Raw genomic sequence first — 14,975 nt, 5'->3', positions numbered from 1 at the left:
TAATGTGGACAAGCAGGAAGAACAAAGAGGAAAGAAGAGGTCAGGCAGCCATAATAGGAAATTATGGATGCACAAGCAAAAGCTTCCACTCTGTGAACACAACAGAAACAAACCACAACAGGCAAGGGCATCAGGGTCAGCAAGACAGGCCAGTGAAGACGGGTGGCAACATCCCAAAGTTCTGGAGACTCATAAATATAGAGAGGAAGTCTGTACCTAAGTCTTGTTTTCCATTTTAAAAGCTACATAATTCTAGCAGCAACACAGCATCCCAGGAGTTTTGTCTGGTTCTGTTCTTTGATTCACCTGCCCATCTGTTTAGACCATGGCAAGTTTTCTGCCATTTTTCTTTGCTTTCTATGCAGAACAAAAATAGAACTTCCCACCACATCCTGATTCATTCATTCAGTTTGATATACAGTGTCATCAAATTTGCCTACATTTCAAGAGTAGCAGCTGTCTCTTACTTGTAAAAAGAGAACAAATACCAAAAAACCCACCCAAACTATTTTTCATCTATCAACTGAACATACCAAAAGCAGCCAATAAAGTGACAAAAATATTTATTCAGCCAATAAAGTGACAAAAATAAAAATATTTACCTGGTTTGTTTTCCAACTTGGATTAACAGTTGCTTATATCCCCCCTTACTGAAGATGCTATACATTTATTTTTTACCCTTTCAGAACTCACAAGAAAAAGAGTTTAAAAAAATTAAATCTTCCTTTATTAGTCATCTTAGTATACTGCAAACTTTTCATGAAGAAGAACAAAAGACTAAGATACTGTACTAAAATTAACACACAAAATGATGGTACTAACAGAAGTTCCTATTAGCATCAGAAGGACAAGTCAGTAGAATTGAACTGTGGTCTTTCCTTTAAAAAAAAAGAAAAAAGAAAAAAAAACCAGAAGAATGCTGCAGGGACACCACAGGACTGAGACAGAAGCATCTTCTCAAACAGAATCTTATTTCAGACAAAATCAAAAAAAGGACATTCACTTACAAGAAATTATAAGCCTTGGAAAAAATGCAAGGAAAATTTTTCATGTTTTCCATTTTAGCATATATTCTTTCATGCTAATAATCAGACTTGGTAATACTTCTGGTTAAACTCATATTCCTTAGAAAGCTCTGGACAAAGTCACTTTACATAAACGTATTTTTAGCCAACTTTCTTTGCAAGGATTCATTTCATTTCTCCTTATTGAGCAGCCCACCTACAGTCCCTCTGTTCCACCTAACATTTTTGCTGATGCAAAAGAGCAAGGACATAGAGTGTTCAGAAATAGAGATCACCTACTGAAATCCGATATACTTGCAGAACCACTAATATAAAATTTCCAATACTGCATCATTTTCCTTGTCTCTGCTGTTACTGCTGAGTGGGGCTTCTTGAAAAACACAGCCACATGTTTAAATTCAACAGTATTTGTTTACATGCATCTCTCTCCCAAAAAAATCCCCTTGGGGAAACTGGTACAGCATGAAGAGGTGAAACTCATGCTTGAATCATTAACTCTACCTCCTAATAAAAAACATGACACAGTAAATACAGAGGCTATCATCTTAACTTTATTTTTCTTTTCTCTACAAACAAGGCAGACTGATTTGAAGTCTCTACTCTGAGCAAGTTATCCACCTAGTGCAAACACTGACAGTGCTAATTTTTCAAATGCAACTCTGAAAAATGAAAATTAGTCCCCAAGTATTGTTTGCAGGTCATTTCAAACAATAAAAGTATCCAGAACTATTATTCAATAAAATCTTCCAACTCTCCCTGCTCTTTAAAGGCTCACAGACAATTTTAGAACCAGTGGGCAAAGGTGGAGATGAAATCTCCAAAGCCTGTGTAAGTTAAATGAAGTTTACTGTCAGGTTAATTTTTCATAGCTGACTGACACCATTATTCTCCTGTGTGTACAGCCTACTTCAACAGCTTCAGGTGTGATGTCTGTGAAGACAACTGACCACAAGACAAAACACTGCTGATTGTCTAATTATTTTAGCAGAAAACCTGCCCACTTATTCTTATTATTCCAGCAGCAGCCACACACAATGGCTGACTCACAGCAAAACTAACAAGGCTGCCTGGCAATTACCCAGCCCAATTATCCCACTGATTATAAACTGGGGGACCAGCCAGCTCCCATTCTGCCAGCACTTGTATGTAACACACCCAAGGTAAACTGCTCCTGCTGCTGCTCTCACTGTGGGCACTGGTGGTGACAGCAAAGGTGACAGTGGAGCACCTGTCAGACACCCCAGTGACACACATGGATGGAGGAAAAGCTTACCAGAGGCAGCTCTACCACCCTGCCAGGGCTCTGTGCCTTCACTTTTTCTTTTAAGACTTCACAGCTCCATCCACAGAGCAGCCACTTCCTCTCAGAACACCCCACCCTGCTTTTTTACCTGCTACACAGCTAACTAAGATACACAAAGTTGAATAGGATGAACTATTTTTTAATTACAGGACGTAAGAAAAATTTTTTAAAAGAAAAAAAAAAAAAGGTTTTTAGCTGCCTTAAAAAAGGTTAGTGGCAAAAATTAGCCTGACTGGTTCAAAGCCCCAGGTTCCTCCCTTAGGAAAAGGCACATAGAAATAGTTTAGCTTTGATCTGTAATTAGCACACTCTGTGTTACACTATCCTATTATATTAAAGGCTTCTTCAAGCTACACTCTATCTTTTGAAGCTTTTTTTCAAAAATGAGTAAGGAAAAAAGCTAAGGTAAAGGTGATACAGAAAGCAAAAAATAAACCACTGAGGAAAAAATATTTTGAAGCTTTTAACATATATCAATGATGTAACTTCAGCAAAGTGCCAAACTGTTCTATATTATAAAATATAACCATATGCTCAATAAAAATACTTTGTATGAGGAGGTTTGGCGTGGGGGTGGTGGTACTGGGGTTTTTTGTTCTTTAATTTAAATCTAGCAGTCATGGAAAGAAAAAAAAAAACACGAGAGACACGGATACTGCTGAAAGCCAAAAGAACCAGATTCCATGTTTTAAAATCTGCAATTATGGATCAAGGTAAACCAGTATTGTGAAAAGAAACAAATTACAGAAACGTGCACAAAAGACTGCTTTAAAAATACTTTTCCCAAAACCATTTTATCAATTATTTGGACATATATATAAGTATAGAAAAAATCTCGGAATTAGAGCCACAATAATTTATCCCCCTTGAGAGTGTGTGCATGCAATTTTCAGTTCTGTTTTCTTTATGTTAGAAGACCCTTTACTCATTCATTCATGACACTCAGCTAATGAGCAGTTTGAAAATGTCTCTAGGCTTTATTTATTGTGCACTATTCATAACCTATTATTAAATATAAGTTTCAGGGAGGGATACAGTTTCCTAGTATGCATTGTTGGAATATCAAATTAATAAAATATCTTCACAAAATGGCCTTAGAAATGATGAGGTAGTAATATCCCCATTTTACAGATTAGAATGTGGGCCAAGAATAGAGATCAAAAGTGTTAATTAATTCTGGCACCAATTTAAGCACCTCCTTCTCAACATATATAGCTGTATGAAACAGTCCATCTTCAAAGCACAGTTTCCACTCAGAACGAAGCTGTGAATGCTCAATACTTCTACTAATCAAGACCCAGAGTTTTGCCTTGAATGTCAGAAATACAGAATAAGCAATTAGAATTATCCCCAAAAAGCTGTGGTTGAAGTGGTTTATTCAGTATCCCTTAGGAAAAAAACAAGTAAAGATGGTCTTTGGAAAAACCATGAACTGTACTAATCACAAAACCTTTGTCTTTCAAACTCCCTGCCTAGTAAACAACTATTAAAGCAAAGAAGGCAGCACAGCTGCAACCATGTCTACACAGAGTAGCTGCACCCTTAACAGAGTGACATCCCATCCTGTTCCCAGCCAGTCTGACTTAGCCCATCCAGGCTCTCTCCCTGCAGACAGTCAGTTTGTCTGTCTAAGGGATCCCTGCCCCATCTGTCCCATTCTCTGACAGCAACACATCAGCTCTGCTCCAACCTCCCTGTCCCCATGTCCAGTACTGGAAATCCCATTTCCCAATTTCCCAATACACCACTCTTATTCTCTTACACTCCTCAGCCTCTCCTCCCAGAGGTACAAATTCCCTGCCTTCTCCCAAACCCTGCCAGCCAGCCCAGGTGTGCTTGTCCTCCTCCTTCCCAGGCAGAGGCTCTCTCTGCTCCTAAGGATCACTTCGCTCCTTGTCCCAGCCTACTCCTCAGTCTGCCCTGTCTTCCCTCTTCTCCACATTCATCTCAGATTACTCCTTTTCCCAGGGTGTTAGAAAGAATAAACACCCTCCAGACACAGGAAAGCTCCAGCCCATCCACAGCATCTAGAAAAAGCTATTTCTGGCAGTGCCACTCCAGTCACCCACCCTACTCCAGGTCTAAGCACTGACAATCACTCAGGTTGTGTCAGCACCAACAGACACAGCAGGTTCACACAGCTCTGCATGTACAGAAATTCTCCATTTCTGGAATTATGCTCCAGCAATTTCTGTTAAGCCCATATGTTAGAAGAATTGAAATCTAGGTAAATTTTCACAGCCATTTCTGTAAGAAAAATCCCCCGAGTTTTACATTTGTTTCAAGGCACAAAGGGGCTTAGAATATTTCAGATTCAAAGGTTGCAAGATATTATAATGAAGCATTGGCATCCAACATTTTAGTAGGAAAATTGCTATATTTTGACAAACCGAAAGCATTCTCACACAACTAAATATTTGGCAATCCTAGCAGCAAGCAGTTAGTCCTGCTGGACATGTGTGTGCATGGCAGAAAACAGTTTCTGCAACACTGCCATTCAAAATACACAGGAAATAGCATTTTTCCCCACCAGCTTTCCAAACAGGAACATCAACTATCTCCTACAACTGCTCAAGTTTTAGATCAATGTTTTGGATAATAAAAAGACAGATAACCAAATAATAATCCTCAGTTAATAGCTGAGGGTTACCCAAAATCCTGGGAAGGGCATGTAAAATTTAACACCTGGCCTGCTAAATTCTGACACTGCACCTCTTCCCTACACAGATGCTTCCCTAACTTCATACTCCCAAAATTCTTGCAAATATCACAGCAAAAGAAAATTACTGCTATTACAACTAAACAGTCAAACTATAAGCTACCATGTAGTAGCAATACTTATCAGAAAATCCTGCTTTCTGCAAAAGCATCTCTACATTTCTAGCACAATCCCAGGACAGCAATCCATCAGAAAACAGTTGGAAAAAAACCAAGTGACTTCTCCATTCCCAGCAAGACAAGCAGCTTCACTGCAGAGGTGATGGGCAGTTCTGGGCTCTGAGGCTCCCAGGGCAGCTAGCCCCTCCCAGGTAAGCCAACCTCAGCGGGCTGCACACAAGTCTCAAACTCCAGAGCTAATGTACTTTGGCATGGGAAGCAGGGGCTGCATTCCAGACCATGTGGAGAGGAGAAATTGCCTGATGCAGTTTCATACAGTGAAGCCCAAAATATCTGCCACTAGTGAAACATTGAAATTAGAATCCATGAGATTTCAAACAAGTCTGAACAGAGCTCCAGCTCCTGCAAGGAACAATTTAGATCTGCATCAGTTACTTGGGAAGAAGTGACTATTCCTGCATTTGGTCTATCTATAAAAAAAAAAAGTTCAAGGACAAAGAATTCACTGGTCCTAGCTATAGAAACTGGAGATACCAATAGGAATTGCATACTGAAGTTTTAAAATATTTGTTATTTTACCCAGCTAATTATAGTAAGTTTATCTTTATTTAAAGTTGAAAAAATACACACAAAAAGTGCTGTCTGAGGAGTGACTGAAGTGCCTAGGTGACATTTTGTACAATTCAAGTTCTTTTCCATCTATCTTGAGAAGGCTGCACACATATTTTCAACTTTTCAGATGAAAGCTTTTATGCTTGTTTCCAAAACATGATCAACTTCCTTAAGATCTGTATGACATATTCAGTTTAAAGTCTGCAATTTTTTTCAGTGCACTAAGATTATTTGCCAAAAGAGCCTAAAACCTAAAAATAACTGCAGAAATTAAATAGACTTTGAAGTTTAGTGCTGAGTTAAAATACCTCCAAGATTTTAGTGCCTCGATAACATCCCTTCTTGCAAGCCTAGTAATTTTATATTTAACCTTAAATACTATGCTAATTATTCTGCACAACAATTCAAGTTCTCTTGTTCCAACATCTTCAGGACAAACTCTATGAACTAGCTCTTTTTACTGAATTATCATGTATTTTCCTCATTCAATTAGTAGATTCTTCTTTATCTGTGGCAATTTCTTTATCCAATATATCAACTGCTGCTTGAAAACAAGAAAACAAACTAAAAAACCCACAGAAAATTTTCACTTTGTCACTGTTTGTGGCAGAGGAGAACCATGACTAACAAGAAAAGGGACCAAGCCTCAAACTTGCCTTACTACATATTATTGTATTGCAGAAGGAGGTTGTATTATGAGGTAACAGCAGTTCTCATGAACTACCCTGAACCTTGGCAGCCATGCACTATCACATGTTCTGCAGTGGAGACCACAGACAAACAACAGACCATGAGCAACTGGGACTTAGCACAATAGCTAATAATGATTTACTTGTGGTATCTTGGAGGTAATAGTATCCAGCAATCTAATTCACTGGCAGAAAAATCAAGAGTTTTTCCTTCTTTCACCATGCCCAGAGAGGGGTTACACAGTGCTGAGGCACTGCAGTGCAAAACCAACAGAGTCAAACACAAACATTTCCCCTCACTCATGTTTCCCTCTCAGTTTTACTGATATGCCAATATCAGTTTTACTGATATGCCAAGATGTAATATCACATTGAAGAACTCTAACAGGCCATTAAAAGCTGTACAGTAAGAAATCCTCAATTTTGAACTCTCCTGTTTTTGAGAATGGAGGCTATATTGAAACATCTCCCTGTGACAGAGACAATTAAAAAAATAATGAAGGTAAAGTGGATTAAATCTGTATATGTACATACATAAACACAGCAGCAGAGAGAACACGAAATACCTCTGCTTTCATTATGTGATATGTAAATGCCAATGCACAACTGCTTTTTTTTGGACATACAGCAGATTCTATGAATTCTATTAGAATACATCTGAATGCACCAAGTGATTTTGCTCAGTTGCCTACTCAATGGGGACAAAGAGAGCATTATCTGCAGGTGACAAGAGGGACAGTATGAAAGCTGGGGCAGTAGGGATGTCGTTCATTAAGGGAAGAACTAAAGAATTCATTAAGGTGCACTGTGAGGCAGGCAGCCTTGTAAGTATTCTCTGATGTGCCAATAATGTCATAACAAATACCTAAGTAAACTAATTAAGCAGTTTTCCCTCACATTAACACTGGTTTTAGTGTCATTCAAGCTGTGGTCATTTACAATTTCAGAAACATCCTTGATCCCCTCTACAAATCACACAAGCCTGGTACCTAAACACTGTTCTGAGGGTGTCTCCACATTCCCCAACAACTTAGAGCAACATTCTAGCAAGAACACTGGAAACCAAAGCAGTTTGTCTTGGTAACACAACATAGTTATTTACCTTAATAGTGTGACAGGCAGCCACTCTTCTAGGAAGATTCTATACTACTACATATCATTCATTTTCCAGGCAATTTTAAAATACATTTTTAAGACTGGTGAGCCCCACATTTATACTCATATTGTCAAAGTAATCTACCAAATCATTTCCTCCACCAGCAGCATGAAGACAGTGCATTGTGACACCTCATACATATTTAATAATAGCCTGATAGGCTGTCATTAACATCAAACAGCAATCTAAGTTTGCTACATTAAACATGATCCCTGTGTTAAGAGGACAATCACAAAGTGCCTCCAAGATCGAGCCTGTAAGAAATACCCACCGACTTGAACAAGGTGTAATGAGGCCAACTGCACTGAAAAAGCCACACATTGGATTTAAAATTAAATAATAAAAAAAAAGCAAGGGAAAAAAGAAAAAGCTTCAGTGGGTCATAAGACCAGACATGCCATAAGGCAATCTGTCACAGAGTACTCATATTAGTAACTGTTGTGTCAAAACTGAACATTCAAAAGAAAAGACAAACCTTCCTTTATGTTTTATGAAATGTAAGCCCACAGAATTATTAATTCATGAGATGAAGAAAAATATCACATTTGGCTATAAATATTAACAGATGCTGTCAACCTGCTTAGAACTAAATTTTGACTGTCCTACCTCACAATTATCAATTTAGAAAGGAATATTCTTCAAAAGCTCAAAAAAAAAAAATCAGCATGAAAGTCATTAATGAAGAAATTAACATTCTCTATTCATGTAGGTCCCAAGCAAAACAGCCCAACTGTGTTCTGTGCCTGGTGCTGCTGAGTGAACACTAATAGACTGGCATTGTTTGTGCCCATAGTGGTGCTGTACTGTGTTGACAGCAATAATGCTGGTGTGCACACAAGGAAAAATGCTGAAAGGACAGACTATACCCAAGACACAGTGGAAAAGGAAAGGGAACAAGAGGAAGTAGTTGTCAAATGACAAAGAAATTTAAAAAGGCAGTTAAAACTTCACAGAAGTTTCAGAATACAGAATTTTATACAATGGGTCTTGGATAAATTTTACTGATTAGCTAAACAGGCATTTAAATATCAAAAAAAGCTGAAAACAACCCATAACACACAACCACATATCAGTAAACTCACTTCATGTCATCTCAAAGAAATATGAAATACATTTTTAGCAGTTCAAGATCTAGAAGACACTTCTGCTGTATGGTCACAGTTCTCTGCTTTCTCACTGCTATTACTGAGAATAGAATATTGGAGCACAAAACACAATTGTGCCAAAATATCCAGAATGTCATTAAAATGGATTGTTCTAAATGGTGACAGTGCTTTTCCTTACAGGCTTTTTCTTCTTCCCCCCAGCACTAATATAACTTCAGTCTACTTATGGCCCCATCTGCACTTACATTCTGAGCAAAGTGTTAAAAATACTTACATAAGCCTCAATATTGGCATACACTAAAAAAACAAAAGATCAGGCTAACCACCTTACTTTTCTCAGATCCTGACATTTTTATTGCATTTCACCCAGCGATGATCACACAGAATGAAAAGTCAAAGCTGAACATTACAAGCTCTTCATTTTTAAAAAAAAGATAATCCCTACCTTTATCATTCTAGAGAGATCTCCAGCATCTGCTAATTCCAACACTATGTTCAGTTCATTGTCTTCAATGAATGAGGCATAATATTTAATTACATTTGGATGATTCAGTTGCTAAGAAAGCAAAATAGTAATTACATTTTAGTGTAGAGCACACCACATTTTAAGACTAACATAAGAAACATTCTTATTTAAGCAAACAAAACAACCCCTAAAATCTATTTCACTATGATACAAATTAGAAAAGTATATGCTGATAAGAAGCATTTACAAATACTCTGCAAGAACAAGATGGCATTTTAGGATCTACATGGTGACTGACACTGCAGTTTTAGAGGACTTTTGCTTCAATGTATATATCCAATAGCATGCTAAACTTATCTGGAACAGTGAATCCGATTTCTGAAGAAAACAGCAAAATCAGTTTCTGAAGTCAGGATTTTACTGTACAAAGGACACAATATTTTAATTTTGGCAAAAACTTTTATTAGAAGCGTTACTCATTATTCTATCAGATTACTTATCAATATTAATTTCTAAAGTAATAAAGATCACAAAATTCTTCAAAGTGAGGCATTTAAAAACTCTACGCAAAAAACAGTGGACACCTCAATTATGTCTATGAAAAACATACCACATTTTTGATGACAGTTGCACATTTTCTAAACAAATCTTTTACCTTAAGAAGATCTATTTCTTTGATGCAGTCAGCACGGGCTTTGGCATCCATTAAATCAAATATCTGTGCACAAGAGATAAAACATTTTTATTAAGTGATAAAAAGATAGTAAATTGAGTAATCATTATCATTATTTCATAGCATCCATAAAGCAACCTGAATTATGCATTTCATGGCAAGACGTAATATCACAGTAAGAAATATTTCTAATGCTCTGATGCACTGATTTACTGCTGTGGCCATTCTTTTAGCCCCCTCATAGGGAACAAGTCCATTTTAAGTACAAGCTTTCCAATGACTTAATTGCCACCTCTACATATCTGTTCCAACACACAGCAATAATTTAGCACACCTTATATATGCTTCAAATCTCAGGCTCCTACCCCATTCTGCCACATCTTTTTCACAAACTGATTCCTCAGTACTGAGCACACCTTTTTACCCCTTAGTATTGCTACAGTCTTCCATTTCAATTCTAAAAAATGCATATTATTTTACTCTCAGGATCAGAACTTCATTGTCACCTCCAACTCCTTCTCCCCACTTCCTTCCCTTCAGCCAGCAAAGAAGTGACTTGGGTTATGCTATCTGTATTAGAGCCCTTTTTTCTAAGCCCTCATCTGTCACCTTGATTTTATAGGCTTTTACAGTTAGACATCTTTGCTCTTCGTTTTTCCCCCCACCTCATATCTACTCCAGATTATTTTGCAATGTGTCTCATTTTTGCCTTCTCCAGTTAGCCTGGAGAATTAGAATTACTCTTCACTAATTTCACTTTTTGTTTGAAGTACTTTTTCCCGCCATTAGAGTCTTTGTCCAAATTCTACACATCTATATTTAATGTAATATCTGTTTTCACTCCCTTTTTCACCACCTCTGGGTTTTCACTTCACTAATGTGCACCTCCATACACTGACTATTTCCCTCAAAAATGACCAAAATGCTACTTCCTCTGAGAATCCTTCCTCTCTCATTTGTGATTACTTTCTGATTTAACAAAACAAAAATCTCCAACTTCTTTGTGGTCTGCATATTACATGTGAACTATCCAGAAGAATCAGACACCCTCAGCTTTATTCATCATCACAACACTTACAAAATTACCTTTTCCAGTTAAAACTGCTCATGCATATCATGTTTCTAAATAGTCACCAAGAAAAGATATATTCTGTCCTGTGAAGATCACAAAAGCTCCAAAAGCTCAGCTCCAAAAGCTCAACAGCTGACAACTTCTATTTAATATCTTGCCACTAACTCCAGAAACCAAAACATGGATTAACAGCAGCGTCAGTACTGAATGTCTGTGAAGAGGTCATCTCAAACAGACTGCCTGACTGCTCACACCAACCACACCTTCCTTCCCTCTCCCCAAAGAAGTTCAGACACATCAGGGAGTCTGCAGATGATTTGCTGAACCTCACCTTCATTTTCTACACCACTCTGCACAGTGAGTTTGTCATTCCGTTAATCAACTGAAAGGAGAGGGCTGGAAACCTCATGTATGGAGCACAGACCTCACAGAGCACAGATGTGCCCTTGACTAACCACTACTTCTCTTTACACATCCCATCTTCTGTCCTCAGAGCTGGTATCAGAAATAAGAGTCTGTAGTGGATACCAGACTCACTTTTTGAGAAGGGAAAGAAAAAGTAATACAAAAAAAATTAAAAAATCAAATACCAGAATTGCAGATAGTAAGAAAAGGGGTAGAAGAGAAGAAAGAAGAAAACAAAACTACTGAACAAGAAAGAAAGGGAATAAGCCACCACACAATTACTTTTATACTAATTCCAGGATGATTGGAAATAAAGAGAGTTAAAAGCAGATATTCAAGCAGGAGACTGGGGGGGACCTAACGAACACATGTTAAATCACAGGAAAGGAATGCTAACACTAAGAAAAATAAAGCAATTTCACATGTAGTAGAAGAAAAGAGTATTATATGTGAAATTACAGGTACAAGTATTAAAAGATAAGTAACACAAATGAAAAGAGAAAAGAGCTTATGAGTTCAAGTTGGAAACTTAGGGAAGGAGATGAAATAGCCTGTATCTGTTATAGATCTGCACTTTGAATGAAAAAGCCTTGCTCTTTAATAATTCTAACAACACATGAAAGTGCTAGAGTTTGGTACAGTCATGAGGGAGTCTAATGATTTTCCTAGGAAACATTTTAGAAAAACCTAAATATTACAGGTGCACATTAACTGAGGAAATACTGAGAAGGCATGAAATCAAATATTTTTCCTTATAACCTGAGACACCAGAAAACGGAAACATTTATACAGCATCTCCCAAAAACAACCAATGAAACTGTACCAGGAAGCAAGGGAAAAAAGGGAACAGGTACAAGGGAGCATGTTGAGGATTCAATTTTTCTGAGTTCTAGACAACAGTGAGATAAGATCATTCCTTGTAAGTGATACAGAGAGTCAACTCCAAACACTCTGGAAAACCTAATAAAAACTGGGGACAGAATTCCAGATTAAAAATTGTACACAAACTATCTCTTCGTAAGATTTGGAAAATGACCAGAAACAAAGTTTCAAGATTCAAACCAAATGAGCTTCATTGTGTGACAAAACAGGGTAGCTTGCATCTGTTCATGCGTGTTCCAATGTGCCAAGAGGCACACTAATATACCTATTCCAGGAACAACCCCTACACACCTAAACAAACAGGTCTTCCAAGAAAAGCTTTTTTACAAGCTAAGCCTCTGCTAGGGACATAATTCAGTACATCTCATACAGCAATAACAAAATAAAACCCTAGACCCAGGCCTGTGAAAAGCAGAATCAAGGCACAGGAAAGAAAGACAAAATTTTGTTAGCGTATTCTGGATAGTATTCCCAGTACTTCTAATTTGTTATTAAACAGCATGGAATAGACTAGACCAAGAAGCTGCTCTCCCCAGAGGACAGACTTAAGTTTTATAAACATGACTCCCTCTACTTGTGTTGCACTTCATAAGCATCTTTGGAAATTTGTCACAGCTTCAGCTAAACTGAGTATTTCAGAAATTACCTAAATTAAATATAGCAAGGCAGTAAAAATAAGTCTTATCTGATCCATACAACCACAAATACAGACAATCTTAAGATTTACTGTTTAGCATTCTTGTGGTGCTTAGATTTTGATCCAGATCTAACCTCAAAAGACTATAAATAGCATTTCCCTGAAATCTAGAACTTCAGTTTCACAGACATTAACTTCCTCCACCAAGATATTTTAAAGATAAACAACTAAAAAAAGGTGAAAATATCATTCAATCCATGGCCTCTGAAGAACCTCTGAATCACACCAGATGCAAAAAGCTTTCAGAGATTTTTTTCTCTGAATAGATCATCTTCTATTTTGCCAAACTGCTGCAGTTCAGACCAGAGGATGCCAGTGTAACAAGCCATGTCAGCTCACACAAGGAGGTTACTGTAAACACAAGGAAAAAACCTCCGTGTTCCTCACCAGCAGATGACTCAACACTGAAGAACGTCTCACCCTGAGAAATGGAAGTGGCAATGAAGGACTTGAAGAACACCCTTTCAAGTGCCTGTCAGCACTGCACAGGGCACCTGGCAGCACTGAGGGCTGCTCAGCAGGACAGGCTGCCCTTGGCCTGTGGTGTGCTGCACACTGCCATCAGTGTAACACTGCAGGCATGGGGCAGTTGGTGTGTGCTGCACACTGCCATCAGTGTAACACTGCAGGCATGGGGCACTTGGTGTGTGCTGCACACTGCCATCAGTGTAACACTGCAGGGAGGGCAGTTGGTGTGTGCTGCACACTGCCATCAGTGTAACACTGCAGGCATGGGGCAGTTGGTGTGTGCTGCACACTGCCATCAGTGTAACACTGCAGGCATGGGGCACTTGGTGTGTGCTGCACACTGCCATCAGTGTAACACTGCAGGGAGGGGCAGTTGGTGTGTGCTGCACACTGCCATCAGTGTAACACTGCAGGCATGGGGCACTTGGTGTGTGCTGCACACTGCCATCAGTGTAACACTGCAGGCATGGGGCAGTTGGTGTGTGCTGCACACTGCCATCAGTGTAACACTGCAGGCATGGGGCAGTTGGTGTGTGCTGCACACTGCCATCAGTGTAACACTGCAGGCATGGGGCAGTTGGTGTGTGCTGCACACTGCCATCAGTGTAACACTGCAGGCATGGGGCAGTTGGTGTCCTGCCACCCACAGTCAGGCATGGGGCACTTGGTGTGTGCTGCACACTGCCATCAGTGTAACACTGCAGGCATGGGGCAGTTGGTGTGCTGCACACTGCCATCAGTGTAACACTGCAGGGAGGGCAGTTGGTGTGTGCTGCACACTGCCATCAGTGTAACACTGCAGGGAGGGCAGTACTTCCATCACAACTGGAACACTTCACAGCTTTGCTGGCAGATTAATTCCACCTTCAGCTCCTATGACTCAGCAAGTCCAGCTGAAAGGTCAGCCTTTGCTCAGCATGGGTGTTGCACAGATCTCTCTCACACACACACAACTTTCACTGCACAGACAGTACCCCCACGGCCATCAGCAGGCCACAGGTCTCACCCACCCCAGACACACACTGCCCAAGGACCTGTAACCTTTTGTCCAGCCTTCCCTGGGACTGGACTCATTTTCTGAGCTTGGTTTTAGCTGCAGCAGCACATGCCCTGCAGCTGAGTGACTTAACTGCAACTAAGTCATTGCAGTCAAATGACTTGTGTCTAACCCAGTTTTAGATCCAGCTCGGCTCTGTGCAACTGCACGGCCTGGAGGAAATTACAGCATATATAACCAAAGCCTAAAGCAACTTTGGATTTTTGGATAGGCTTGAACAATAAGCTTTTGGATCAACACAAACTGACTGCTTGAAATCACCCAGTAAAAAGTCTCACATAAAGACACCACCAGCATCTTCCTCCCAGCAGAGCTCAGGTCACTGATGATGCTCCACACATTGGTTACTGGAAACCAGCAGGAATTGGACAACCAGTGTTATCATGACTGTAATTGACTAACAATAAAAACTGCTGTATTTAGATTAGACTGCTAGGGTATTCATCAGACTAACAATAATTCCAATTCTTGACTCCACTTATGAGGTCAGGATCACAGGGTAATTCAGTTTGGAGGTAAGCTCCTC

General features: G+C 39.2%; 1 protein-coding gene across 1 annotated transcript in view; it reads right to left on the bottom strand.

Moving 5' to 3' along the window:
• The window catches only part of NEK7 (NIMA related kinase 7), a 67,702-nt gene that overhangs the window by 31,851 nt on the left and 20,876 nt on the right, over window positions 1-14,975 (bottom strand). The window contains 2 exon segments of the mRNA XM_054515776.1: window positions 9,175-9,285; window positions 9,851-9,913. Of these exon segments, the coding sequence (XP_054371751.1) occupies window positions 9,175-9,285; window positions 9,851-9,913 (174 nt within the window).

The sequence above is a fragment of the Molothrus ater genome, chromosome 9 (genome assembly GCF_012460135.2).
Source record: "Molothrus ater isolate BHLD 08-10-18 breed brown headed cowbird chromosome 9, BPBGC_Mater_1.1, whole genome shotgun sequence".
Taxonomy (NCBI): domain Eukaryota; kingdom Metazoa; phylum Chordata; class Aves; order Passeriformes; family Icteridae; genus Molothrus; species Molothrus ater.
The sequence above is the reverse complement of the archived record's forward strand: the minus strand, read 5'-3'. Positions and strand labels throughout refer to the sequence as shown.